The sequence below is a fragment of the Neovison vison genome, chromosome 10 (assembly GCF_020171115.1).
Source record: "Neovison vison isolate M4711 chromosome 10, ASM_NN_V1, whole genome shotgun sequence".
In the NCBI taxonomy this organism is placed as follows: Eukaryota; Metazoa; Chordata; class Mammalia; order Carnivora; family Mustelidae; genus Neogale; species Neogale vison.
Genome location: NC_058100.1, coordinates 66,072,352 through 66,098,918, shown reverse-complemented (window position 1 = coordinate 66,098,918; position 26,567 = coordinate 66,072,352). Strand labels below are relative to the sequence as shown.

The window sequence follows — 26,567 nt, the reverse complement described above, 5'->3', positions numbered from 1 at the left end:
GGAAATGACAACTTGTCTTGTTTGCTAACTAGTCTTAGACTAAAAAAAAAAATACCAGCAAACCACAGCGGAAGTTAGGAATTAAGAAAACATGTTATGTTGAGGGCGAATGGGTCACCAGGGTTCAAAGAGCTTCGAGGCAGCTCCTGAATGCTACTAGAAATGCTCAGGTATGCTATTTCTTTGCCTTGGGGACTTTCTCTTGGAGGTCCTCACGCTTTATGTCTGTTTGTTAACTTCGGAACCACAGTTTGCTTTATCCCTGCCTTTGGGACAAAACAGACTTCACCAATTTTCTCCACCTGGAGAAGACCATATGGATAGAAGCTTCGGCCTGAAGTCAGAAGATTCTGGTTGTAGACCTTGAACTTATATGAGAAATAATTTTGAGCACCTACTATGTGGGACTCCTAACCATAGGTTTTGAGGAATTCATTCCCTTTCTCTAAGCCTTGATCTCTTTATCTAGAAAATGAAGGTGGGACTGCCAGGAGATGATGTGACAGTGCCGAAAGTCACACAGCCTAGCAGAGCTGTCCTTCAAGCACCCAACAGACCATCGGGGGAGGTCCAGTGACTGATGGAGAAGAACAAAAGGCTGAGGCCCTTGGTCACAAGGTGTTACAGACAGAGCCTTGGATTCCAGTCAGAAGATGTGGTTTCTGGTCCTGGCTTGGTGCTTACTAGCATCTGGCCTCAGTTTTCTCATTGATAAATAGGGATGGTCCCAGCCCTGTGTATATCACAGGGCTTTCACAAGGCCCAGCAGGATCCATGGTCATAGGGGTGGTTGAAGAATCTTTTGTTGTGGAGATGCATGGGACTGATCCTTAAGAGGGTATCCCCACGGCTTCATTCCTGGTGGTGACATTTTAGGTGGCTTCCCAACATTCCCACCTCCAGGTGCTACAGCTTCTAGAGCCCATGGAGGACTGAGGCTCCCCACCTCTTTTCTGGGAAGGTTTCTCAGTGGTCCTGTGCACACTGCTCTTCCCTGGACCCCCACCCTCTATTTGTCACATGCTCTCCAAAACACAAAAAGAAAACATCCTCGGTAGAATTTGCATGGGAGGCCCAGAGCAGGTGCAGAGGAAATGGGTGTGTGGGCGGGCAGTTTGCCCTCCCCGCCCCTACGTGGGTTTCCACCAGCACAGAGCTACTGTGGTTCTGATTTCCTCCAACCATGAACTGGGCCAAGGTGGCAGAGGGCAGGCCTAAGGACTCTAGTCAGTGAGTGACCACCAGAGGTCTTGGTTCCGGTTGGCCTCCACCCTACCCTACTCAGAGGGCTCTTCCCAGTTCCGCACAGCTGTCCCACTCGGGGGCTCTGCCATTCACTGGGCTCAAGGCCTGGGACTGCCTTGGAGGGAGAGAATGTGACATGTGTGTGACAGTGAGCCTAAGAGGGTTTGTGTGTGTGTTTGTGTGTGTGTGTGTGTGTGTGAATGTGTAGTGTTTGTGCACTGTGTGATTGTGAGTGTGTAGATGTGGGTGTGTGGTATATGAGCAATGAGTGCTCTATGACTGATGTGTGACTGTGTGTGACGTACACACCATGTGGGACAGTGGGAGGAATGGCATGGGAATGTGTCATGTGTGACAGGCTAGTGTGTGAGTATATGATGTGTGGCGTAAAAATGTGTGTATGGCATGTGAGGTGTGATTATAAGATGCGTGACTGAGTGTGTAAATGTGTGTGATGTGATGTGTGAATGTGTAGCATGTGGTTGTGAATATGTGAATGTATGTGTTGTGTGTGTGGCATAAGTGATGTGTGGTTGTGAGTGTGCAAATATGTGTGGGGTGTCTGAGTGTGATGTGTGGGTGTGAACATGCTGTGTGTGTGAACATGTGTGATGTGTGAATGTGTGGTTGTGGTTTTGAGTGTGTGAATGTGTGCAGGGTGTGTGGGTGTGTGGAAGGTGGGTGTTAACAGGTTGCATGTGTGAACATGTGTGATGTGATGTGTGAATTGTGGTGTATGGTTGTGAGTGTGGAGGGTGTGAGTGTGTGGTATGTGTGTGTGAACAGACTACATGTGTGAATGTGTGTGATGTGATGTGTGAACGTGTGGCATACGTCTGTGAGTGTGCAAATGTGTACAGAATGTATGGTGTGTGTGTGTGTGAACAGGCTACGTGTGTGAACATGTGTGTGTATGAAGATGCAGGTTGGATACACTATGGTGGCCTCCTGCTAGGCAGTGCCTGGAGATGTGTGGCCCAGATAAAACCCTTAGAGATATCACACTGGGGTTAAGAGCAAGAATTAGGGGTCTCACGACTGCCAGGAAGGAATGGGACTGCCACGACAGGCTGGAAGGGAATGCTGGGAGTCTGAGGAACCAAAACTCCCAAACCTGGGCTGTCCGTCTCTACCTCCAGATGTTGCATCAGGGTCTCGCAGACTGGGTCCCCAGGGGAAGGCCTAACCCTGGCTAAACTCAAAGTGGGAGAAGTTTACTGTCTTCATTCTCTTCTCCCTCTCTTGTTTTCTCCAACTGTATTTTCTCACTCCTTTCTGCCCCTCAGGCAGCTGCAGTGTCCTGGAGTTCCCACTCCTAGGGGAAGGGATAAGAAGCTGAAGCGCACTGACATGCAGGACCTGAGGGCCTACCATCCTCTGGGGCCAGTGCTTGACCAGAGAGATGAAGCCCAGGGAAAAAATCACAAGTCTCATGACAGGCAGGTGGCTAGAATAGATAATACCAGGTACACCAGGAAGTGTTCTAAGTCTTCAGGAAAATTCACTTAGTCCTCATAAAAACTTGGGTTTTATTATCCTCCCTATGTTATAGATGGGGTAAGAAAGATAATTCTCATCAGGTTGCTGTGAGGATTGCCTGAGGAGAGCATTACAGAGGGTTTAGCACGATGCCTGAAGTACAGTGTAAGTGCCATGGCGGTCAGCCCTTGTCACTGAGGTGGAAGTTGTCCTTATGTGTTGGGGTCTGTCATAGCATCATCCCACTTTGACCTCCCATGTCATCAGTCTCCGAAGAGCCATCTCCTGGGCCTTTCCAGACCAAGAGCTGAGATCCTAGGTGGTCCTTGCCATGACCCAGCGCTGTTCTCCCCAAAGACGACCCTGAGAATCCCTCCACCTGCTGGACTCAGTGGAGGTCCCACTCAGGTAGAGGTACCTGACTCAGGCATCCTGTAGTTTCTACCTTCTAACAACCTAGACCAGAGTGAGCCAATCCACTGGAATGGGGCTTTGGGAGGGTTAACCTTTACTATAAGCCTACTCATGGCTTCCTGCTACAAGAAATGGTTAAGACTACTTAGCTGAATATGGCTATACTTCTGGTAGTACTCTAAGGTTAGAACCTGTATACGTAGAATTTTGCATGAATTTTAATGTGACTTAAGAGCAAAAATCTGAAATTTAGAGTAATCACCTCCACACATTTAGTCAAAGACGTTGACTCTAGTGAGCGCGGGTTGGCTGCCCATTTCCTTGTCAGCCTTAGGAGGGCCTTACCAAGCCCGAGAAATTCCTGGAGCCTTACAGGACCATTTTCCTTCCCTTCCCTCTTCCTTCCCCATTTCAGCTCCCTAGCCAGCTGGGGGCCAATGGTCTCACCATCTCCTCTCATGGTGTGTCCCCTGTCTACTTAGATATGTGGTCTTTTTGAGGCGATCTCTTATTATTTTTATCGTATAGACTCCTTGGTAGAGTTCATCATTTCAGAGAAGCTTGTGGGGTCAGGGGACAGTCCTTGTTTCCCTGCCTTGGGGACCAGGTTCAAGACCTTATGCCAGTCAGCTTCTCTCTGCTGTCTACTGTTCTTGGGAGACATGTTGTGTCCTGACACTTGGGAAAGTCTTGGACAAACAAGATATATAAATATATCTTCACACATTAAAATCAACTGCTATAAGCAGATTCTCAGGCACTATTGGACCTCAGTAATATGTCATCATTATTATGTAATTGATTTTTTTAAAAGAAAAAAAATCAAGGTAATTCAAGGACTCGAGGAAGATTCTTTTGTCTTTAGAAATATTTAAATAGTTCTTTGAGTGATCGTTGGACACTTATCGTTGCATTTGGTTTATCATTAGCCCCACAGTTGATTGTTACTCCCCAGTCCTGGGCTGAATAATGTCCTTCCAAAATTTATGTCCACCTGGAACCTCGGAGTATGACCTTACTTAGAAATGGGCACTTTGCTGATGCAACTCATTAATGTGAGGCCACACTGGATCAATGTAGGCCCTAAACCCAATGACAAGTGTCCTTGTAAGAAGGCCCTGTGAAGACACAGAGAGACACAGTGGGAGAAGGTCAAGGGAGGATGGGCAGAGGTCGGAGCCATGCAGCTGTGGGCCGAGGATCCCTGAGCATTGCTGGAGGTGCCTGGCAGCCCCTGGCAGCGAGGAGAAAGGCACAACCCCCTTCACAGATCTCCCCTCACAGCCTCCCGAAGGAGCCAACCCTGTGGACATCTTGATTTCAGACTTCAAACCTCTAGAATGGTGAGAGACTAAATTATCGTTATTTTAAGCCACCCAGTTTATGGTACTTTGTTACAGTGGCCCTGGGAAATTAATATAATCCACCAAACTGCTGAATTTTTAACTTAATTAGATATCCCATTTCGGCTACAGACCAACTTCCTTATTCATGGAAAGATTTAAAGTGGACTTTGGGGAGTTCATTTTCATATCGGCTATCACCTATTTATACTATCAGTTAAAAATAATGTAAGGTTGTCTGTGGCTTTAGTGGCATTTCTTGGCCTTTGATTCTAGGGACCAGGATAGGCTGTCTGAGGTCAGGATTGGCTTGTGGGTTATTGGTATTAACATGGAAGCTGTATCTTAGTCCTTCTGCTCTAGGATGATGCTCTGGAGGTCAGGGAGCCCCTTCCAGGGGGAAAAGATTGATAGGTTCTGATGGACTTTGTAGTTTTGGTTCTTCTGGCAAGATGGGCCATCATGCCAGAAGAAGCTAGATATACCACTCCATTATAGAGAACAGAGAAATAAACATTCCTGATGACCACCTCTCCAGGCCAGGGTGGAGCCCCAGGCTCTGACCTAGGTCATGGTCTGGCAATCAAGCTTGGGCACTGCAGCTGGTAAAGCAGGAGAGGAGACCAAGGAGGACTGAAGTCTGAGTCTTGTCAAGGGCAGGCTTAGAAGCGTGAAGTATCAGAAACAGTATGTTCAAGGTTGATGTGGAAGCAAAGGTTCTGCCCCACATCAGGCAGGATGGAAGCCTGGGAAGAACTTTCTCCTAGAGAGAACTCTCCTACACAGAGGCCCTGGGGATGAGTCCAGCATGGACTGGGGGCTGATAGGACATGACAAGGTTTAGTACCAGAACCTAGGAATGGCCTTGGCAGACAAAAGGGTCCTTTATCTAATTGCTGTACCCCAAGACACTCTGGGTTAACTACTCTAAAAGCTAAGTTATCAATTACCTGGATTCTGGTTGATATTTCTGTGGAGGGAGTTTACTCATTTGGTTATTTGATTTTTTATTAATAGCCTCTCCATCTGGGACGATATCCCAGAAAGGTATGAGATTCAAGGTCAAGTGTTCCATGGATGCCTACCCAAGATATTTTTTCAATGCCAAAGAGAAGTGTGGTTATACTTGCTTTCAGTTTGTTCCATTGCAAATGTCCGAATTACATTCTATAACACAGAGCTTTGAGATCTTGACCATTGGTGTAGACCCCAAGCTATTCTTCTTCTGCAGATCATCTTGGTCCCACTTGTAGGCAGTCTCCCACCCCCACTCTCAGCCCAATCTTGGAGGGAAAGGGAACTTTGGCTTGGGCCCACAGGCTGGAGTGCCTAAGAGTGGGACCAAAGCAAAAAGGGCTGTCTGGGAATTAGAAGGTATGGGGACAAATGCAGCCTGAGCCTCCTTGGTGGCAATCATGGTCTTTAATTATTAATGAAGTCGCATTTTTGATTTGTAAGCGAGTGTCAGCTGGTAGGTGCTGGTTGAAGTACAGAGCTCAGAGGGAAAAAGACCTTAAACCTTAGCTCTTGGAAGATCAGCCCCTCTCTGGCATCATCAGACACCTTCTTAACTTTTCTTTGGTTGGGAACTCTTCACATAAGTGGTGTATGAGGGTTTGACCACGCGTTTATCCGCTTGGGTCCATCTGAGTGGCAGAAAGGGAAAGAGTCCTCTTCCCTGAGGTGGGGTTTATGGGAGATCAGCCTCCATTACGTTTTTCTCCTCCTTTACCTCCTCTTTATTCTAGAACTCTGCCTCCATCAGGAGTGCAGGGGCTCTTGTAGAGAGACACCTGGTCAGGAGGACAGGAGATGCCTCCTCTGGTTTTGATACTAGTTTGTGCTACGTGGTCCCCTTGAGCAAACCTCGTCACCTCTCGGGATCTCAGTTTTCTCTCCTGTGAAATGGTTAGCATGTGTGTTTACGATTCCTTGTATGTATGCCCATGTAACCTGATTGCTCAGGCCCAGGACTCTGGGCAGTTTATGATTTGTCCTACTGTGGGTGGAGATGAGTGTCCCTGGTGAGGATTTCAGGTCTCGGTGAGGGTCACTGCACTGAGAGGAGCTGCAGGTTCCAAGAATTTAGGGAGGTTTACAAAAAGGCTACTGGCTAGGTCTGTGGCCTCTCTGTCCCAGCGTCTAGAAGAGCCTGGATTCTAGTGAGTATCCAAATATGTATTTTCAATGAAGGAAAGAAGAGAAGATGGAAGGGAGGGGAGATGAAGAGAAGGAAGGGTTAAGGGGAGAGGAGAATTCCATGGAGGATACCATGAGAAGGATGCTGAAAAGCTGCCATTTTGAAACGATCTTCCCACCCACGGAATCTCTCTTCTTTCTGACAGATGCCTCTGAGATCTTAATTCTCCTTCACCATCTTGGGTTCCTACATTAAAATAAGCTGCAGAGGGGACCCCTTTTGGTCCCTCCACCCCACCAGGAATAGTTAGGCCAGGCTGGGATACCACTGAGGAGGGAACAGCAAACCCCCTGAGGAAGGGAAAGTGGGATGTGAGTGCACGCGTCGAAGCCCCCTGGAGCCGAAGTCCCCTGAGGATCAACATGATTTTAAAGGCGATTGTCATGAGTGGTGGGAGTGGAGAGAGCCACTGGAGCCTAGACTTTCTCAGGGTCCTCCTGGACTTTGGCAGCCATGTTGTTGGTCTGGAGCAAGAAGGCGGTGTAGGCCATGTCAGCTTCCTCCTTGGAGGACTAAGGGGGCAAGAGGACAGGAGTCAGTGTTTGGGGCACTGGCTCAGCAGGTGGGGATCGGAGGGAGTGTCGGCACTTCATCATCTTGGCCTAAGCAACCCAAGCCTGTGTTGACCTGCTGCTCTTATTCTAGCTCCTCAGGCTCACCAAGGACTAATTTTGAGAAACGGAAAGTTGCAGTTTCTAAAAATGCCTCCCTCTGTCTCACTACCTCCTTCCGACACGTGGAGTGGAACCACCTCTGTTGCTTGGGCCTGTCCCCGGAAGCTCTGCCCATACAGTCCATGGGCAAGGTGGTCTAGACTGATGTCAGCCGCAGTGGTTCACGTTTTTCTTTCACTACCTGCTCAGAGATGGAGCTCAGCAACAACACAGGGCTAGAGGGGAAGGCTGTCTCCAGACGACCTTCCTCCCCTACTTGTTCCAGATTCGAGGTCTCTGCTGCTTCCAGGGAGAGTAGATATGAAAGCAAGCATTAAAACCCTGGACTAGGAGGCCCAGGGAATGGGAGGAGGGTAATACGTGACCCAAAGCCAGGAATCATCTCTGGTAGGGTTGTAAGCAACATGGCACCTGACTGGGGTGGGGAAGGGCTTCTGGTGACTACCAAAGTGCCCGTGGCCAGCAGATGTCTTTCAGACCCCACTGGAAGGCTGGTCCTGAGCAAACTCTCAAGGGAGGCTGGGTGGCCTGAAGCCCACAGGTTCCACAGCCCACGAAGGGGATCCACCTAATCACTGGCATTTGACATTTGACCTTCCCTACCCTGTGTCTGCAGTTTCGTTGTCCTTCCTTCTCATCCCTCGCTCTCCCTGCCTCTGACATGTTCACAGCCCGTCTGCTTACCTCCTGCCTCTGCCTCAATCACATCAACAGCACAACCAGGAAGGCAGACCTTGCCCTCAGAAAGTTCTGGAAACTATTTTCATTGCCTTCCCTCTTCTGACATCAGCCCCAACACTGAGGTAGCTTCTCCTGAGGTCTAACTGCCACCCCCCCCACCCCGTGCTGTCCTTCCTTGTCACAAAAGTAAGGCCTCCCTCTCCCTCCTTGTTCTCACCCGTTTTGCCTTCTTGGGTTCTTCGGTCTCCGCGGTGTTCTCGGTGGCGGTGCCCTCGGTGGCGGTGCCGCACTCTGTGTGAGGAGCGAGGGGGGGGGTCTTAGCCTTCACTGGCTAAGACCTGACCCAGAGGCTGGGTCAGGTCTCATTCTCGCTCCCCCAGGGGGCTGGGCATTCCCTTTGAGTGAGGGGCGTACCATCTTTTCCTCCGAGCGTTGTCTCCTGAGTGACTGGCGAGGCTCCCATGTTGTCATTGGCACCAAAATCCTTGGAGTTCTCAAAGTCCGACATGCTGATGTCTGTCCTATAGCTTCTAATTGAAACCCGGTCTGTCCAGGAGAAAGAGGAGTTGGTGTAGGGACAGAGGACATGTGTGAGCAGGACATGCTGCCTCTGAGGGAGCCCCACAGGACAGCTGGAGAGGACAGTGTGGCACGTTGCTCATCTCTGACTCTGACCCGGAGCAGAATGGAAATGGTCAGAGGCTCCTTCCCCGTCCCTTCTCAAGGAGAATGAAGACCCAATAACCCCTGACCCCCCCCCCTTTTTTTTTAAAGATTATTTATTTGTGTGTGTGAGAGAGAGAGGGAGCAGGGGAAGGGACACAGGGTGAGGGAGAGAATGGGAAAGAAGCAGATTCCCCACTGAGAGCAGAGTCTGATGTGGGGCTCGATCTCACTACCCTGAGATCATGACCTGAGCCAAAACCAAGAGTCAGAGGCTCAACCGACTGAGCCTCCCAGGCACTCCGAGAACCCCTGACCTTTCAAGGCACAGTGCCTCGTTCTGTCCTCACATCAGCCCTGTGAGGCATTTATTATTATCCCCACCTTGAACCCTGAGGAAATGGAGGCATGAAATGGGGACACCCAAAGTCACACAGCCAGCCAGTTCTCAAAGTGGGCCGCAAGTGTAGCTCCCCTTGCATCCTGAGCTCCTCATCCTGGAGGTTCTGCCTGTGAACTTGGACCCAGAGCCATTACAGGGGACCTTCCTGGGACAGCGGCACTCAATGTGAGTTTTGGGTATGAGTTTATCTTTCCCCACCCTGCTTTCCCAGAACCCTTTCTCAGAGCCTGTGAAAGAGAAGAGACCGTGGCAGCCCCACACTAAGGGCAGCTAAGCCCCCCGACTTAGGTCCAAGGGCTCAGGACTGGAGATGCGGGGCAGGGGTCTCCCGGGCACTCACCAACGTTCTTCCTATGCCGTGCCCTGAGCACTGCCACAACCACGGCCCCCACTGCCAGCACCAGGCCCAGGGGCACCAGGGTGGAGACAAGCACTGTGGAGCTCCCGCTTTGTCCTGCAGAGCTGGAAGAAGGGCTGAGTTAGTCGCCGGAAGGGAAGCCTGGGGTTCCAGGACATCCCAGCAGTTTGGGTCCCCCCAGCTGTTTCTTTCCCTCCTCTTGGTACAGCCCCTTAGCTCTCCTAGGGAGACTCCCCAGACATGGCAAAGGCAAGGACAGAACCTTCTCTGCATCCCAGGTCTAGGAAATTGAACTGAATGTTGGACACGCCCCCCACACCCCCGGCCTCAGGAGAAGGGCAAAGAGAACCACGGGCCCCTCCTGAGCACAAACCAGAGGCAGAGAAGGCTGCCCCACCAGCGAGAGGAGGACGGGCCCTCCTCTATGCTCCCCACAGCCCAAGATCAGGTCCTCATTCTCTGGGATATTCTCCCTCACCTGCTGGCATCTGCGGACCCTCTGCTCCCATCTGCAGGGTCTCCGACATCCTTCACTGTTTTGTCATCCACAAAAAGCCTGGGATTCTGAATGACTTTGCTCTCAACCTCCCTGACGCTCGACTCTACCACTTCTTCACCGGGAGCTGAATCCACTTGGCTGATGTCTTGGGACTCTGGAGAAAGACAGGCAGGGCTGGATTATTTGTTCTTTCTCTTTTTTCCCTCCTTGATATCAGGGAATGCAAGGAGTGGGACTTCAGTAGCAATCACGGGGTCAGGGCGAGATCTCAAGGCTATTAGAGTCGAGTCCAGAATAACACTAGAAATAGATGATCTCTGTCCCATTATACTAAACTCATTTCCATCTCCAAGGCTCCATGGCATAGCTCCAGCTCTGCATAGGGGCTGGCCGATCATTTGGAGACTGACATTTTTCTCAGCTTTTTGAAACACTGCTCCAGGTCTGCTGGGTTCCATTGTGCTGCCCCCTGGTGGTAGCTTGGCAATGGTTCCCTTAGTGAACGAGACCCGTGGGACCCAGGTATAGTAGGATTTCTAGAGATTCTTATAATACCCTCACTAGGGACAAAACACTTCATGTGACATTTTAAAAAAGAGCCTTAAAATGCAAACATGCTCAAATAATTTGCCTTAATTTTCTTTGTTATATCTTACACATGAAGATATCTGGCCTCTTTTGAGAGCAGGCTTTGGCAGAATGTATCACATGTGATAGTGACTTTGAAATTTCATGATGTAGACGATCTCTCTTATAGAAAGGTCTTCAAAATACCCTGAAGGGGCAACTATAGGGCTTGTCTTGAACCTGTGGTTATATGGCAAACCTACTTTTTTTTTCCGATTTGTATGCTTTTTTCAGATGCTCCTTGTAGAGGGCAAAATGAGACTCGACAGAGGCTTACTCTCCCCCTGCCTCTAGTCGCTTATAGCCAGACTGGGGGGCCACCTCTGATGGACGAGCTGGTAGGCAGGAACCTTCTCTGGTAACCCCCGGGGACATAGACCTTGACCTCAGAGACTTACCCTTTACCCTCTCCTCGACTGACAAATAGACAGCCACGGTCTCTCCGTATCGGGGCCCATCCTTCACCCCGCACCAGTACCAGCCTTCATCTGCCTTGGAGACTGGGTTCAGGGTCATGGAAATGATCTGGCTCTTCTGGTCACAGTTCACGAAGGCCTGGCTGGGCCCTTCATCTTGGCTGGGCAGAGTTTTGCAGCCTTTCTTACTCCACTTGCACCAGTATTTCTGGAAGGAGTAGTATTTGCATGGGAAGTGACAGGAGAGCTTGAAGGTCTCCCCCACCTGCGCAACGGCATTCTTGGGTGCCTTGAGGCCTGGTTCTCCTGGAGCAGGGCAGGAGGGAGAGATAGGCATGCAGGTTGGCATTGGTGAGACTGCAGGGAAGTAACTGTGGTGCGGACCTTTGTCCACGGCCCATTTCCTCTCTGGAGAGCATTATAAATAAATACATTATACTGAGCACATAAAGAATGTGATTATGTGCCTATGTAATAATTACTATTGATGACCCTCATGCATTAATCTAGTCTATCATTAAACACAGGGTCTTACCTATTGGCCTCAGTTTGCTTTCCTTGATCTTCTCTTCTAGACTAAATACAAAGAGCTGCACTCTACTTCAGCTGTTGGCATATATACTGTAAAAGAGGCCACTGCTTTTGATACTAAAAGGGGCTACACGTGGTGGTTTGGAGAGTGTGGAGTATGTGCAGGAAAGGGTGCTTGTTAGAGTTATGAAAACATGATGTCTCGATCCTTGGGCTCTCTCCTGCGGTTTGTCCCATCAGCACGGGATGAGATAAGAGGAAGAGTGGTTGAGGGGGATGTCACTGCTGACTGAAGGGTCCTGGGGCTGCCTCCCCTCCCTCTTGACCCCGTTCAGCTCTTACCTTCGACAATCTTGAGCTCCACCGTGTACCTCCAGCGATTATCACCCTTGGTCAAACACCAGTAGAAGCCAGCATCCTCGGGGGTGAGCTGGTTGAGTATGACCGTGTAGGTGCCATTGCCTGGCTCTTTGTGCAGTGTGAGCCTGCCATTGTACTGCTCCTTAACCAGCCCCGCACTCTCCACCAGCGGCTGACAGTGGCCATTCTGAGTGTCTTCCCAGCGACACCAGTACTTCAGGCTGTCTGCGTCCTTGGGGTTGTAGGGGCAGAGCACTGCCACAGAGCCACCAACCACACCTTTCACCACAGAGGGAATCTGGGGCATTACAGTCTCTGGAAGTACAGAAATGGAACGGAACATCAGCAACACGGTCTGGGTAGATCTTCCCCACGGTCTCAGCTAGGGCAGAGAGTGAAGTTTAGATCAATTACCTCACTCTCCTCAGAAAATGAGACTTTCCTAATATACAGAGCCTGTAGCTGAAGACGTCCAGCCAGACTCCGGTGACCTTCACCACTAGTCTGGGCATTTTGTTTCCTTTCCCCACTTTATTCTTGGCAGAGAATGGAAGGAGTTTAAGGAACGACTCTCAGTTCTCCTTGGGCTTCTTATAAAATCTCGCTATATTCAAGTTTTTGTCTGTTTATTAGCTCATCCCATTCAAACGGCCAGATGGTTTTTCTCCAAATTAAGAAAATATATTTAGGATGGTATGCTTTAAAATATAAGCTACGTAGCACAGAAGGTTTACTAGTCGATGACTCTGAGGGCCATCTCAGGAAAAAAAAGATGGCCGTTCTCCAAAAACTAAAGCTGATGTCCAGCGCGAAGATGGACATCATATGAAGATGCTGAGGAATGTAGTCAGGGCCAAGCTGGATGTAAAAGTACTACCCAGGGAATGTGAACCCCTTAAGGAAAAGCCACAGGTGACATTGAACTGCAAGTACTGGTTTGCTGTTTCTCATGAGGGTAACTCTCTGCAGTGCTCCTGGGTGAGGGGGAGCAGGGATTTAATGATTTCACCACCTTGCTGGCCTGCCAAACTAGAGCTATGTAGGCCAGGTGGTGGAATCACAAATACCCTTATGAGATGTTGAGGGGGAAACTCAGAGGCTGGGGTACTGTCTTCCTGGGACAGCACTGAGGCCGAGATAAGACCAAGAAAAGACCAAGATAAACCTCCCATTACAGATTAAGGGATGAGATGCTATCCTGCTTGAAAGACTAGGGAGAAGGGGCAGGTGGACCTTGTAAGCCTTGCCATGGCACTGGGGTTCCATGCTAGGTCCTCACCATGGCTCTCTGAGACCCAGACTTTTGGAGGGTCTTGACTCAATGAGGAGCTTCGCTCTCCTTGTTAATCAGGGACAGCCATCAGAAGGCCTTTGACAGAGAAAAATTGGTAGATAATGCCAGGCTGAGGCTGTGTTTTCTAACACTCCTGTCCAGCTGCCTACATAGCACATAGTTCAGGGCTCGATGGGGAGCGGACGACATTGACTGACGGATGGATAATGGATAGACTCCCAGGGCACGAGACAGGTGCCCACCTGCTGCGCTGACACTCTTCTTCCCTTCCCCATCTCAGGTCTCACCTTCATTGACAAAGAGTTGCCAGGGCTGGGTGGGGTAGCCTTCGTGAAGCTGACCATCAGAGTGGGTTCCACACAGGTAGGACCCGGCATCTTCTTTCCTTAGGTTGGTGATATGCACACTGAAAGAGCCCTTGTCCTTGGGAATAAGCAGGATCCTGCCCTCAAAAGCTTGAGCCTTCTGCCCCAGGGTGTTGATGACCACGTCACAGTCTTTCCCATTGTGTTTTCGGCACAGAAATCTGGCTGTATCTTTCACCTCGGAGCCCAGGGCACACTCAAAGGTCACGGAGCCTCTCAGATCTCCATAAAGCAGTTCAGTCTCAGGCTTCAGCACCTGGAGGTCAACCTTACTCTTCTGAGCATTGGGACCATTCCCAACCTGGCAGAAGTACGTCCCAGCATCATCGAGCTGGACTTGCTTGATAATGAAACTGAACATTAATTGGCTGGTACCCAGAATTTTGATCTCTGCTCTGTCTGCATAGTTGGAGCTCACATAGCCATTGGAGTCAATGACTGTAAGACAGATCTGGTCTCTCATCTTGCACACAGACTTCCTCGCAGAATTCACATGCTTGAAAGAGCAATTGATGGTCACTGTTCCATGCAAGTCAGCAACGTAGACCTCACCGTCATTTTGAAGCCCAGGACCTGCAGGATAACGGGCAGGTGGCCAGTTGTGATTTCACTTTCTTGCAATTGAGGGCTGTTTAGTATTCCCAGTGAGGGTCTGGGTATACCTATCACCTTCACTGCCTTCCTTCTAAGGAGGACTCTAACAGAATATCTTCCAAGGACCAGCCTTACGCTGTCTCCTCCATGAAGCCCTCTCCAAGCTGGCGCTAATCTTTTCCTCCTCCGTGCTCTCGACACTTACATCTGTTATCTCTTATTACATCTGATCTTGCCTAGAGCTAATTATGTTCTCCATAGCCCGGAAGTCCCTTGAGAGCAAAGACATACTTTACCCATGTGTGACTCCCCCCCGCAGTGCTCACCACGATGACTATACGTGGTAGGAACCCAAAGTAATGTGTGTCGAAATAAACAGAATGAATGTAAGGATAGGGTGATGGATTTCAGTGCATGTGATGGAAGTTTCTAAAACTTACAACAGTCCAAATATGGAAGGATCTGCTTTGTAAAGTAGTGAATGTCTGCCATTTCAAGTGTTTAATCAGAGGCTGTATACCCATTGTCTCCAGTGTTCTTTCAGACATCCTGTAACCTGTCAACTCCAAGTTCTCCTCAGCTCTTAAAGTTCTTCCATTTTATGACTATCCATGACCACCTGAATGAACTCTTTATTCAGTTCACAGATAACCCCCAGGCACATCCCAGGGGAATATCTTTGAGACATATCTTTGAGAACCCCTCCAATTTTTCTCCCCTAAGACTTCTTTCTCTCTTAATTTCCCTTGATTATCTGAAATGCCCTTTGTTGTTGAACCCTTGTCAGAAAGATCTTTCCTATTTTTCTCTTCTCTTAACTAGAACAACCTTATTCAGTGGCCCACTTTTGTAGGGCCCTGGTCTTTGGGCAACAACTGATCATTTCATTTATGCTAAGGTTGTTGATGGACTAACAGATCCCAGATCAAAAATGCATTTTGAAGGAAGCCTTCTGGTGACCTTAAGGTCCTGATCTGTAGAGTGCACTAATGGCAGGAGTTTAAGGATCCCTAGAAACCTCTCCCTGCTTTTTCTGTCTCCCTCAGTTCAAAGACTTCTTGCCCCGCCCTGGAACAAACACAGTAAGAGAACTTTTCCTCCTGATGCTCTTCTAAGCTACCGCTTTAGTAAAACCCTCAAATGTCATAGGCCCTGAAGACCTAGAAAGTTGTATTCACCATCCCCAAGGGTGTGCCATCTGTCTCATTTCCATATTCTATTATGAAAAGTCCTTGCCTATGGAAAGAGAACTCACAGTTTTCCCCTCCCCATGCTGGACCTCTTTCGTCTCAGGAAATGCTTCCTCCAGCCCTCCCACAGCAACTGAGATGAGTCCCTCTCACTTGTCCACTCTCACAACCCAAGGAGCCTGGATTCTTACCCCGGAGGACCTCCAGGTTCACATCAAAGGACAGGCCTCGGCTGTTAATGCCCAGACCACACTTGTAGCGCCCAGAGTCGCCCCGAGTGAGATGGTCAATGTTCACCACAAATGTGTTGCTCTCTGGGAAGTTGGTAAGGTTGGCTCTGCCCTCATAGTCCCTGGAGATGTAGCCTTCTGAAGAGACGAGTGTCGTGCAGCGGCCCTGGGCCCCCTGTCGGCACCAGTACTTCCGGGTATGCCGGTTGACGGAGGAGTCTGGGTAGTAGCACGTGATAGATACTGAGCGCCCTTCCACACTGTTCACTTCCTGGGGACCGAATATGGGACTCTTCATGGAGATCACTGTGGGGACAAAAGGCAGAGGTTTTCCGAGGTTGTGGCAGGTAAAGCCTGCTCAAATGATCCCAACAACCTCCCTGAGGAGATGAAATTGTCCCCCGACACATGTGCCTCCTGTAGATTATTTGCTTTGCATGACAGCAGGACAACTGCTGCTGGACAACTCTACATGACATGCTGCGATTGGGTAAAATGATTGATTAATTGTTATTACATTCTAACTGTATCTCACTAAGGATCGCCATTTTAAGGACAATGGAATAGCAAACTTACTTCGTATCCCTTTCCATTAATAAAAAACCACTTTGTGGGGTGCAACACCATTGCATTTGTTATCTATTACTTTCTTATATTTCTAAAAACACTTGGTAGATTCTTTTCTTTCTTTTTTTTTTTTTTCCAGATAAAAATATTGGGAGCCAAGAAGGAAAAGTCATTTTCTCCAAATCCCATAGCAACTCCTGAGAGGTCTGATTTGAGGTCTAGGTCTTTTTTTTTTTTTTTTTTTTTTCCTGGTAAAGAACCTTAACCAGACTCCTGGCCTTGAAACAAGTAATTGCCACTCCTTTCCGGATCCCCTACACTGGTCACCATGTCTTTTTTTCAGACGTGACCTTTCAGCACCGTCTGTGTGACTCCTCCTTGAGTCGGTACAAGTATTGAGAGTGGCATCCCTGGGGACAGGCCAGGTTTCAGTGTTCCCGGCACCCTGGGTCCTGGAGGGATGGAGTGGGGTCTGACAGACGCACCTGGGAAGACAGCCAGCAGGCAGACGAGGAAGAGGAGCCCCATGGCTTGTGGTTCTCAAGGGGCTGTGCCACCCAGGCCGACTTCTCTGTGGGAAGCTGAAAGAGAGTAGCAGAAAGGATGAAGCTCTTGTGTTTTCCAAGGCCAGTTGGTTTTACAGTTCCTGTAACACCTGTTTGGTTTTGTAGTTCCAGTAACGGACAGGAAGCCTGTGGAAATAATGAATGGCTCCGCCTTTCCCATTATATTTCAAAGTGCCATTATTCCACAGAGCTTTTCATTCTAATAGTTCTAATTAGCTCTAAGTAGTTCTAAGTAGCTATTTGTCTTCTCAACTAAACTGCATGTTCCTGTGGAGTAGGGACACAGGTGCCATTTTTTCCTGTGTCCCTGTCTGGGTGGCATGGTCCTAGTGTTAGCTCTCTAAGGTCTCAGAACAGCTCACTGGATCGTGGGTTATACCGACCAGTGGTCCCGTCTCTCTGTTTCGGCTGCCCTCCGTACAGCCCTGGCATACTTTATGGTGTGTTCATATGAGCAAACTGGGACCCCTCGAGAAGGCCTGATAGGGATTAAAGTTTAAATGTCACAATGATGGTCTCTTACATTAGCTCCTTCCAGGCACTGTGTTAAATAATGTACATGTATTATCTCATTTAAACTTAATATCACCCTCAGAAGTGGTTGTTCTTCCCCACATTTTACATAGGAAGAAATGGAAGCTTAAAACTAAGTGCTTCCCTCAAGGTCATTTAAGACTTAAGTCTGTGGGTGGGCAGGCTGGGAGTGGGGGAGATGGGCAAGATTTGAACCCAAACTTGTCTGACTCCACAGTCCAAGCTCTTTGCCTTCTCCCGATGCACTGGGTCACACCTCAAACACAGGAGGAGGCTTAGCCCTGTGCTCATTCTTGTCTATTGTAGAGCCCCCCCATTGCTTATCAAAGTATTGTTGTTCATGCCTTCCTGGAGCTTCATAACTTCCCTTTAGCTAAGACAGAATAGATATAATTACAACTGTTTTATGGATAAGAAAATCAAGATCTTGAGATGCTGAGGGATAGGTCCAAGATTTCCCAGAGATTCGGTTATGGGGTCAGAGTTTCAAGCGTAGATATTGTGGCTTATTACCTTGCCCCGTCATTCAGGGCAGAGGAAGCTGGAGAATCCAAAATAGGGCCCCTTGGAGGGTCTGGTGCGGGTAAATCTTGCCATGTCTGTGGATGTAGTTTTGGGCTGGGGCGGGGTGGGTGCAGCTTGAGGGTCCCAGGGCTCAGCCTTACCACCACTATCCTTAGGATCCCAAACCACAGCCCAGAGGAGGAGAGAGGTGGACAGAGGAGCCCCACTTTCCCATGAACTTCGGCAGGCTTTAGCCTTTGGAGTGGATTTGACGATGGGTGAGAGCTTTAAGGGAGAAAACCTTGTCAAGAAGCCCGGTGCAATATGAGCACCTATAAAGATTAGGAAGCCCTAAGCACTTGGGAGCCCAGAGAGTGAAGTCCCAGGCTCCCCTTACCACTCCGGCCCCTGCTCTCGCCCTCAGAGACTCCCTTCATTAGCTTGAGCCAAAGGCAATAGAGCTGTTTGTCTTGGTTATTTCTTTTCCGGGGGTTGGGGGGAATTCCCCAGCAAGGAACCTTTTTATTTCCTTGTGCAGATAAAGGTATTCTGTTTCTCCAGTTCTTTGGGAGAGTCAGGGGAGTGGGTTCGGGAAGGAGGGGACAGATATGGTGCCAGGTGGCAGCTTGAGGTTCTCTTGATGCCAGATAATTGCCCCAGACTTTTCACGCCACGCCAATGATTAACTCCTGGGGTGGGTTCTCAGCCGAATGCCAGCGTCAGCCCCAAACTGGATGCATTCGGGGGATGCTGGCTTGAGGAACCGTCTGAGTGGTCACTACAGGTCACCATGAGACAGACTTCCAGGGGGGGACCAGGCCTCAGAAGACTGGCAAGTCTCTCTCTTCTGGAAGACTTAGCGTGGACTGGGTGCAGAGCCCCAGGGAAATGACCTTGGGTAAATTGGGCCTTGGGTGCAGTGACAAAATGCCGCGTGCTTTGAAGCACCAAACCAGCCGTGCTCCCCTCGGTGCTGGTTCCTAGGCTCACCTTCAGACAAGCAAGCTCTCTAACATTTCTGTATGCCAGGAATGGGTACCTCCCTGGATGGCTAAAAGGGACTTGCTCTGGGTTACAGAGAGGCAGGTGCCTGCTCTTCCCAAGTGGAAGTCCCAATTTTTGGCTCAGGCTTCCTCTTGTTTGTGACATGCTTACGTCGCTGTGACTCTCCACCTGGGGAGACGAAATGCACATGGACCCACCAGCCTTTGCACAGCCTTGGGGCACGGATGAGAGCATCAGGTGTGCACAGCTGGAAGGGCAAACTTGGCAGAGAGTGACCTTGGTGAGAACCACAGGGGAGATGATGGGAGGGCAAAGGCACCCCCCCTTTGGCAGGAAATCTTTGTCCAAAGATAAACTTGAAGCACCGTTTCTCTGCTAGCAGCTGACGTGACCCTGGGCTTTGACGATTGTTAGAGATCCCTTCTTCTCCAAACCAAACTTTTTTCCCAAACCTGGGAAATTCAGGTGTCTGAGAGGCCCCAGGCCATGGTGGTTAGAACTGGCTTCAACAATTTGCTTAAGGAAAGAGCATACTATTTACTGGGCACTTACTAGGGCAGCAGATGCTTTGCTAACTGCTTTCCTTACGTGAACCCATCCATCATCACCGGAACCCAAGAGACAGATAAAATTACCTTCATGTTGTGGATGAGAGAGCAAAAGGTTAGCGAGATTCTTGGCCCCAAGACCCACAGCAGAATTAGATCACTACCGGATTATCATTCCTTACATGAGCAGAGGGACCTGTCCTTTTGGAATCTACATAGGCTGGGATACCCCGGCATGAAGGCACTTTTTCTTGTCCTTAGAACAGGACTTGTTCTTTTCCCCAGCTAGGCTGGGGTATTCTCAATCACTCTCGTGTTACCAAATTACTACCCCTGACACATTTATAACATGTCTACACATCGTGGATTGGGGCAGGGCTGTCGGCTGTGCTGGAGAATAAAGTTTATTACCTTGTAAAATTAACCTACCCGGCTCCCCTTTGGTTAGAGTGACTGAACTTCAGCTCTACTAGGTTGGAATCCAAATCTTTGTCCACCAAATATATAGTTTCCTTTTTTTTTTTTTATTCAGAGGGAGAGGGATCTCTCAGACAGACCAGGTCCTAGCACAGCTGCTGGTGCACCATTTGACCTTCAGCCTCTCTGAGCTCTTCCTCGGTTTGGTACATCGCACAGGGCCAGTCAGGGCTCTCAGCCCCAGGGGCTTCAGAGAGGAGGGAGAGTGTGCACAACAGGGACTCGAAGCCAATTTGGCAGTTTCTGACATCTTCCTGTGAGTGTGAACTTGGAGGAGCAAGAAGCTTGGAGCAGCTGGCCTGGCTGGGGGCGGGCTTTCCTTGGCCAGACCTGAGCAGTGCTTTCCCCTACTTCTAGATGAGGCACCGCCTGAGTCCATGTGGGGCTATCCCTTCTGTCTCCCTTGGGTGCAGGAGCAGAGCGCAGACTAGAGTGATCCCGGAAACTTCATGATCACTGTGTGGTTTGGAAGGACCTCAGACATGAAATGACAAGTAGGAGCTTAGGAGAGTTTATATAGTTTATGTAAGTCCTGGCGTGTGGGACAGTCTCCATGTAAAGGCGACATTTGGGGGAAGGGAATAAGAATTCTAGAGGACAAGAAGATGGAGAGAGAACAACGGGGTCTGAAGAATGTATGACCTAGAAATACTGAAGACTTTCTAATCCCATCCCTGTCAAAAGTGGCCTGCATGAATGCAAAATTTAAGCAGAATTAAACATTTGAAATACCAGCTCCATGAAACTCTGGGAATAAGCTTCGTGGATGTCTAGAAGACCTTTCTGTAAAAACTTAGAACCTTGTTATTAATTCCACCGCATTCTACCTTAATGTGTAGATACTTATCTCGTCCACTCAACCAAATGGCTTGCTCCTGGAAGGCAGGGACCAACTGGGATCAGTCTCTACAACCCAGAGGGGCTTGCGTGAGAACATCTGGCAAGGACCAGCTGCTCAGCGAAGTTGAATGGGATTGGAAAGGGTTCCATCTCTATCCTCTGTATGGGAAGGGCCAAGTCAGGGCTGATTTCTTACATTTTGCCATATGCCTTCTTAGTTTGGGGCACGCAAGGGACAGTTGCGTGAAGAGGAGCCCAGCGGATGGAAAAGAACCCAGAGGTCCCAAGTCCTTCTGTGTCACAGGCTAGCGGAAGAGCTCTAGCACTTGGGCAAAATATGCTGGCCCAACTCCTTCACCTGTAAAATGAGCATCATAGTCCCTGAGTCTTCTAGAGAGACACGCTTCTGTGGGATGGGGGAATAGGGAGGGGATAACGAGATGCATATGGAAGTACTTTAAATAGTATAAAGTGCCCTTCCAAAGTAGGAGCTTACAGTCACTCTCAAGCACAAGGCAGTGAGGGTCTGTGCACTTGACTTTCATGATTGCTGAGCACTTGGAGAGTGGCACAGAGTATGGGCTCCACCGCTTGGTTTTCAGCTCTCTCACTTGGGGGCTGTGTAATTCGGGGGCAGGATATTTAAATTCTTCGAGCCTCAAGTCCTCACTTATAAACTAGAGACAACTGCATGTAGTAGAGAGAAGAGCTCTAAGGATTAAATAAAACAACATATGTAAAGTCCTTAGTATGGTGTCAGCTTAAAAAATGTTAGTTCCTTTCCCATCTCCTCTCTAAAGTCAGCAGTCCTCTCTTTTTCCTGTTCTAGAGTGAGAGGAGAATAGAAGTCTGTTCACTGGGCATCTCTTGAAGACCAGGAGTGAGCTACTCAGATTGGACCAGCATGGTCTGAAGGAGGAGAGTAGGTTAGAAGTGGGAGATAGAATGATAGCTAGCACATAGGGAGTTTTTCTCAAGGGCTTTCCATGTGTTTATCTCACTTAATCTTCGCAGCGACCTTAGGAGGGAGAATAAAATGGGCAAACCCATTTCACCGATGAGAAAGCCGAGGCACAGAGGAGTAAGAAATCTGCCCGGGGTTACAAAGCTGGTAAGTGACTGCCATGAGATTCAAGTTCAGGTGCTCTGGACCAAGAACAGAGGCTAAGCTGTCCTAGGCGGGTCTTGAAATTGACAGGAAGCAGTCAGGAGAGAAGAGGAGAAGTCAGTCCAGCTCTCTCCTCTTGACTATTCACAGGAAAGATAGTTCCTGTAAAAAGATGCCTGAACCCAGAGGTAGGTGCCAACAGAGAAATTTCTTCCTGAAAAATAATAATAGCTGCTATTGATGTAGCCCCTACCACGTGTAAGGTACATTAGGTTTGTTTCCTGTAACTGGACACATTGCCTCCAAAGCCTTTTTCCACATGGTCAGTGCCAGGGACTTTGGGATCCGAGCCCTGGCCCACACAGAGTGAGGGCAAGACGTCGCTGAGGAGGGTCTCGGCTGAGCATTTAGTAGAGAGAATCGCTCTAAGGATTAAATAAAACAACATATGGATAATCTCAGTTTAGCATGGATAATCTCAGTTTTTAAAAAGTTGGGTATTTTGTTTTATAGGTGATGTCAAAAGGTCCCCATGACCCTGTCAAAATGTCGGTACCAAACCGTCCTTGTTCATACTTGCTGGGTGACTTTATGCCACTCGCAGTGACTCGTGGAGAACTAGCTTCCTCACCGACACGCGCGATTCTGTACCTACCATGCCGGCCTGCTAGATTTAGTTCCGGCGGGAGTGAGATGATGCCCTGAAAGCCTGGGGTAAGTGAATTCTTGACATGGACTTTGCTGTCTTCACACTATTGATAAAATAAAGCTGCCGAGGTCTAGAGGTGCCGAGAGACAGGAACGACTACAGAGCTAGTGGCTCTCCCTGGCTCATCGCTCTTTCAGCTACATCCCCACATCCAGGACCGAGGTGAAGGATGGATGGATGAAGACTTCCAGAGCTGGCTCTGGGTGGGCAGATCTCTGCCTTCCACCATAACCCATGAATGGGCGCATCCCCTCTCCAGATGTTTGAGAACCTGTAATTCCTCTAGTGAAGTGGGGGAGTAATGGTGCGGGTTTTGGTGCAAAACCACCAGCAGCTCGGTTGGCCCCAGGCCTAGGACAGTTGCACAAGTGGCGCTGGGGCCCTGGGAATGGAGCCAGTGCAGCCACTGTGCTTATGGACGAGGGTCCCGTGGCTGGCTGGGGGTGCGGTCAGGGTGGGCAAGGCGAGAACATGGAGGGAAAGGGGAGTCCTGGCTGCAGAGCCAGGGGGAGCACCGGGACTTGGAATGCTGTCTACACCCGGGAGGGGGCTCTACCCACCTTACTCACCCGGGGAAGACGTCCTTTTCCCCACTGTAGCAAGGGCAGGGTGATATGACCATATAGATCATGCCTCCGTATGGCAGGAATCAACGGGATCAAAACGAGGTTCGAACAGGAAAGGATCCCAGAGCCTCTCCAAAACCCGGAAAAGGGGGCTGCAGGTGCCCTCCCCAGCAAGCTGGAGCTGGAAAGCTTCCAAGACTGGAGGACTGCTATGCATGATCTTATCCAGGCCAGTCTGGTGCTCAGTTAAGTCCTCGAGTAACTGAACCCATTTGAAAAACACCAAACCATGGCTATTTTGCTCTGAAGGTTACAAAGCAACTTCACACATATTTTTCCATTGGAACCCCACACGCCTGAGCGATAGGCATGATTTGGATCTCTATTTTACAGATTAAGAAACGGAGGCTTGGAGAGCCATGAGGTGACTTGCCTAAGGTCACACAGTTAAACTATGGAGTCCTTAGTTGGGAATTCATGGGATGAACTTAGAGAAAACCTGCACCTGCTGACCGCAGACATTCCTTCTCCACCACCAACCCCCCCCCCCGGCTGATATTTCTCAAAAAAGAAGCAAGGGGTCCCCCACCCACATGCACCCTTGCTCATCTCTGGGCCATGGACATCTGCTCTCCGGCCACATACTCAGCTGCCCACGCTGCGGCCCCTGTCCTCCTCAGCCCGCCATCTGCAGGCTGCGAGCTGTGAATGTGGAAGGTTGCCTGAGCCCCCATCCCAAGCCCTCCCCAGACGGCATCCCGTTGCAGATCCCAGAGCAGCCACACTTACTTTAAGCCACTTTCTTCTCTCCCAGCAACTCAGATTCGGGGGCACAGCCTGCTGGCTGGTCCACAGCCTGAGGTTTTCCAAAAGTTGCCAGCAGGACACTGGATGTTGCTGCCAAAACTGAAACTGTGCAATGCTTGACCCGCACCTGGGCTCTTAAAGGGACACTCTCCCGTAGGCCTGGCGGCCGGCCAGGGGCACGTGACTCTCACGGATCCCTTGCTTTCCTTTCCTTTCCGTTTTTCTGACTGGTTCCATTTGCTCCCCTTGACCTTGGGGAGACTGTGACCAGGGAACCCTCCATCATTTCAGCTGCAGGATGAGAGAGTAAAGCACGAAGAACCTACTCTGACTTTTTCTAGCTACAAGATCCTAGGCAAGTCTTCTTTATATTTCTTTTCATCGGACAGATAGGGATAGTAATCCCAAACCTACAGGTTGAGGGTAGAGCCAGTTATTAGATATAAAACCCTGGTCCAGGTATGGTATGAGGTTCACATGCGTTTGATGGAACACAGGTGGCAGGAAGAGCTCTCAGTCCTTGGCCTCATCTCCCCACTCACTCGGGAACCCGCTACTTTCTAGGAAACTTAGCCTGGATAAAGTCCGCTCTTTACACATCTTCTGAGGAGCCCCCTTCACCGGCCCCGGGGCTTCCAGGAACTTAGGGGAACTGTCGCTCTCCTATTTTACTCCCTCCTGGGATTAAAGAAGGGCTTCTTCCGGGCTCTCCTCAAAATGGCGGACCTGAGCGCCATGTTGGGACCTGGGCTCTACCCCATAGCAAAGTCGGCGCTTATCTGCCAAGCTGGGTGGGGGACCTCCTTCCCTTTCTCAGGAGGTCGTTGGTGGTCTCCCGGCCATGATCCGGTTAGGACTCCCAGAGGTGCCCCAAATGATCTCAGCAGTCCCGTGTCACACAAGTGAAGCCTACTCCTCAACACACACTCGTATGTTCCCCCACCCCTCACCACACACCCGCTCCCACAGAATCCTGCCCCCACCTACCTGCGCGGGACAGATCCAAGCTCTCCCTTACAGCGTCCTTCAGGCCAAGCCCAGAAGGGGAAGGAGAAAAGGAGAAATAGAGCCCTGGAAAGTGCAAGATGGTCAGAGCCCTGAGTCTTATTTTAGCTCACCACTCACTCAGGAGTGAGTATCAACCTGCAGCTATAGGTTTGCATGGCAGGAAAAGAAATTGCATTTTCTAGCATGGAACTTAATTTCAGACTCCAAAAGCACAATTTGACTAATGTTAGAAAATAAAATTACCTAGCTACTTCCGGGCAACCTCGGTGCCATTCAACGAGCTCTCCGGCACCTCGCTCCCGATTTAAAACTCAGTCTCATTCAGGACTTACTTTCCTTTTTGTCTCTCTTCTCCCTTCTGGTTTTACATTAAGTCTGGGGGAACGGGTCCTGCACAAAGGGGTGGCTTATGTCAACATTACTGTCGAGGCAGTAAGAAGGAATGCCCTATTCTTTTGACCTTGCTTTGTCGTGGTTCTATGTTGGCTTCATCCTGGGGCAGGAAATAGCTTTGTCTTCTTAGATGTGACTTGTTCTGCTGGTCAGTGGTCAGTCAGTGGCCCTTGTCTCTGTCCGTCCTGAGACTGTATGATCTACTCTATGCTCTCCTTGTCCCTACTTCGGGGTTCCTTCAGTTAGGACTTTTGTGATCTCTCAGCCTTTCATTGCCTTTCTTATGGATGCAGGCTAAATCGGGCTCATCTGCATCCTCCTGACGCCTTTGGGAGATCCTGGGCAGCAGAACCCGTTCTCCCTTACAAGGCGCCTGGGTGGCTCAGTGGGTTGGGCCGCTGCCTTCGGCTCGGGTCATGATCACAGGGTCCTGGGATCGAGTCCCGCATCGGGCTCTCTGCTCAGCCGGGAGCCTGCTTCCTTCTCTCTCTCAATCTCTGCCTGCCTCTCTGCCTGCTGGTGATCTCTATCAAATAAATAAACAATATCTTTAAAAAAAACAAAAACAAAAACAAAAAAACACAAAAAAAACAAGGCCCCTTGTAACCTTCTGAGCTCCATTGTTCCCATGTAAGTGGAGTTAAAGTGAGTGTTGACAAGACCATCGCCCACTGAAGTACAATTCGGGACAAGCAAGGTACGGTTGCCCTAGGTCTGGCACCTCCAGACTGTTCTGGATAGCTCCACCATTGCCATCTCCACTTCCCACCAGTAACCTGGGGTAAGCTCCACCATGGTGAGTGGAAGGGCACACAGGCGCATCAACAGCTAAGCAGTCTTTCTCCTGCCCTGGCCCAGGGTGGCTATCCATGGGAGGGTGGGAGGGGAGATGGAGATGGTGTGTGGATGGGGATAGGACAAGCCTGGTTCTGCCAGGTTACAACACCTTTCAAAGGTTTTCCTTCTTATGCTTCTCTCTTTTCAAACCCAATTGTCAGATATCTGTAGGTTTTCTTCTCTTATTTTGCATTAACTCACTTTCCCCAAGGCAGGGGATAACTTGGATCTAGTGGTCTGGGCTAGAATAGGAGTTAGGGAGTCCCACTGAGTCCAAGGACAGAAACCTGATAAATGTTTGCAGGGAGGGAGGGAAGAACACCCATAGAATGGTTGCTTGTCAGGCTGTCTCGGGATCCCAAGATCTCCCACTCCATTTCCTTATTCTGCATGGGGGAGAATTTCCTGTGGTGTGTGCTCCCAGGGACCCCCAAAACTGTCTTAGCATACACGCCTACTGATCCAGCTTAGGGGAAAGGGAAAACAAGAAGTAAGACGTAAGGAAGAGTTGGGAAGTCAAAACCCTGCATCT

The 26,567-nt window shown here is 49.5% G+C and overlaps 1 protein-coding gene across 1 annotated transcript; it reads right to left on the bottom strand.

Moving 5' to 3' along the window:
* Positions 1-5,884: 5,884 nt before the first annotated feature.
* On the bottom strand, positions 5,885-23,925 carry PIGR (polymeric immunoglobulin receptor). Its single transcript, XM_044267527.1, has 11 exons — positions 23,780-23,925; positions 16,619-16,714; positions 15,528-15,872; positions 13,475-14,125; positions 11,876-12,208; positions 10,985-11,308; positions 9,939-10,113; positions 9,443-9,564; positions 8,451-8,582; positions 8,254-8,327; positions 5,885-7,193 (listed from the first exon to the last, which is right to left on the bottom strand). Exons 2-11 carry the CDS (start codon positions 16,659-16,661, stop codon positions 7,098-7,100), a joined length of 2,295 nt encoding a protein of 764 aa, XP_044123462.1. The 5' UTR covers positions 16,662-16,714; positions 23,780-23,925; the 3' UTR covers positions 5,885-7,097.
* Between the last annotated feature and the right edge of the window lie 2,642 nt (positions 23,926-26,567).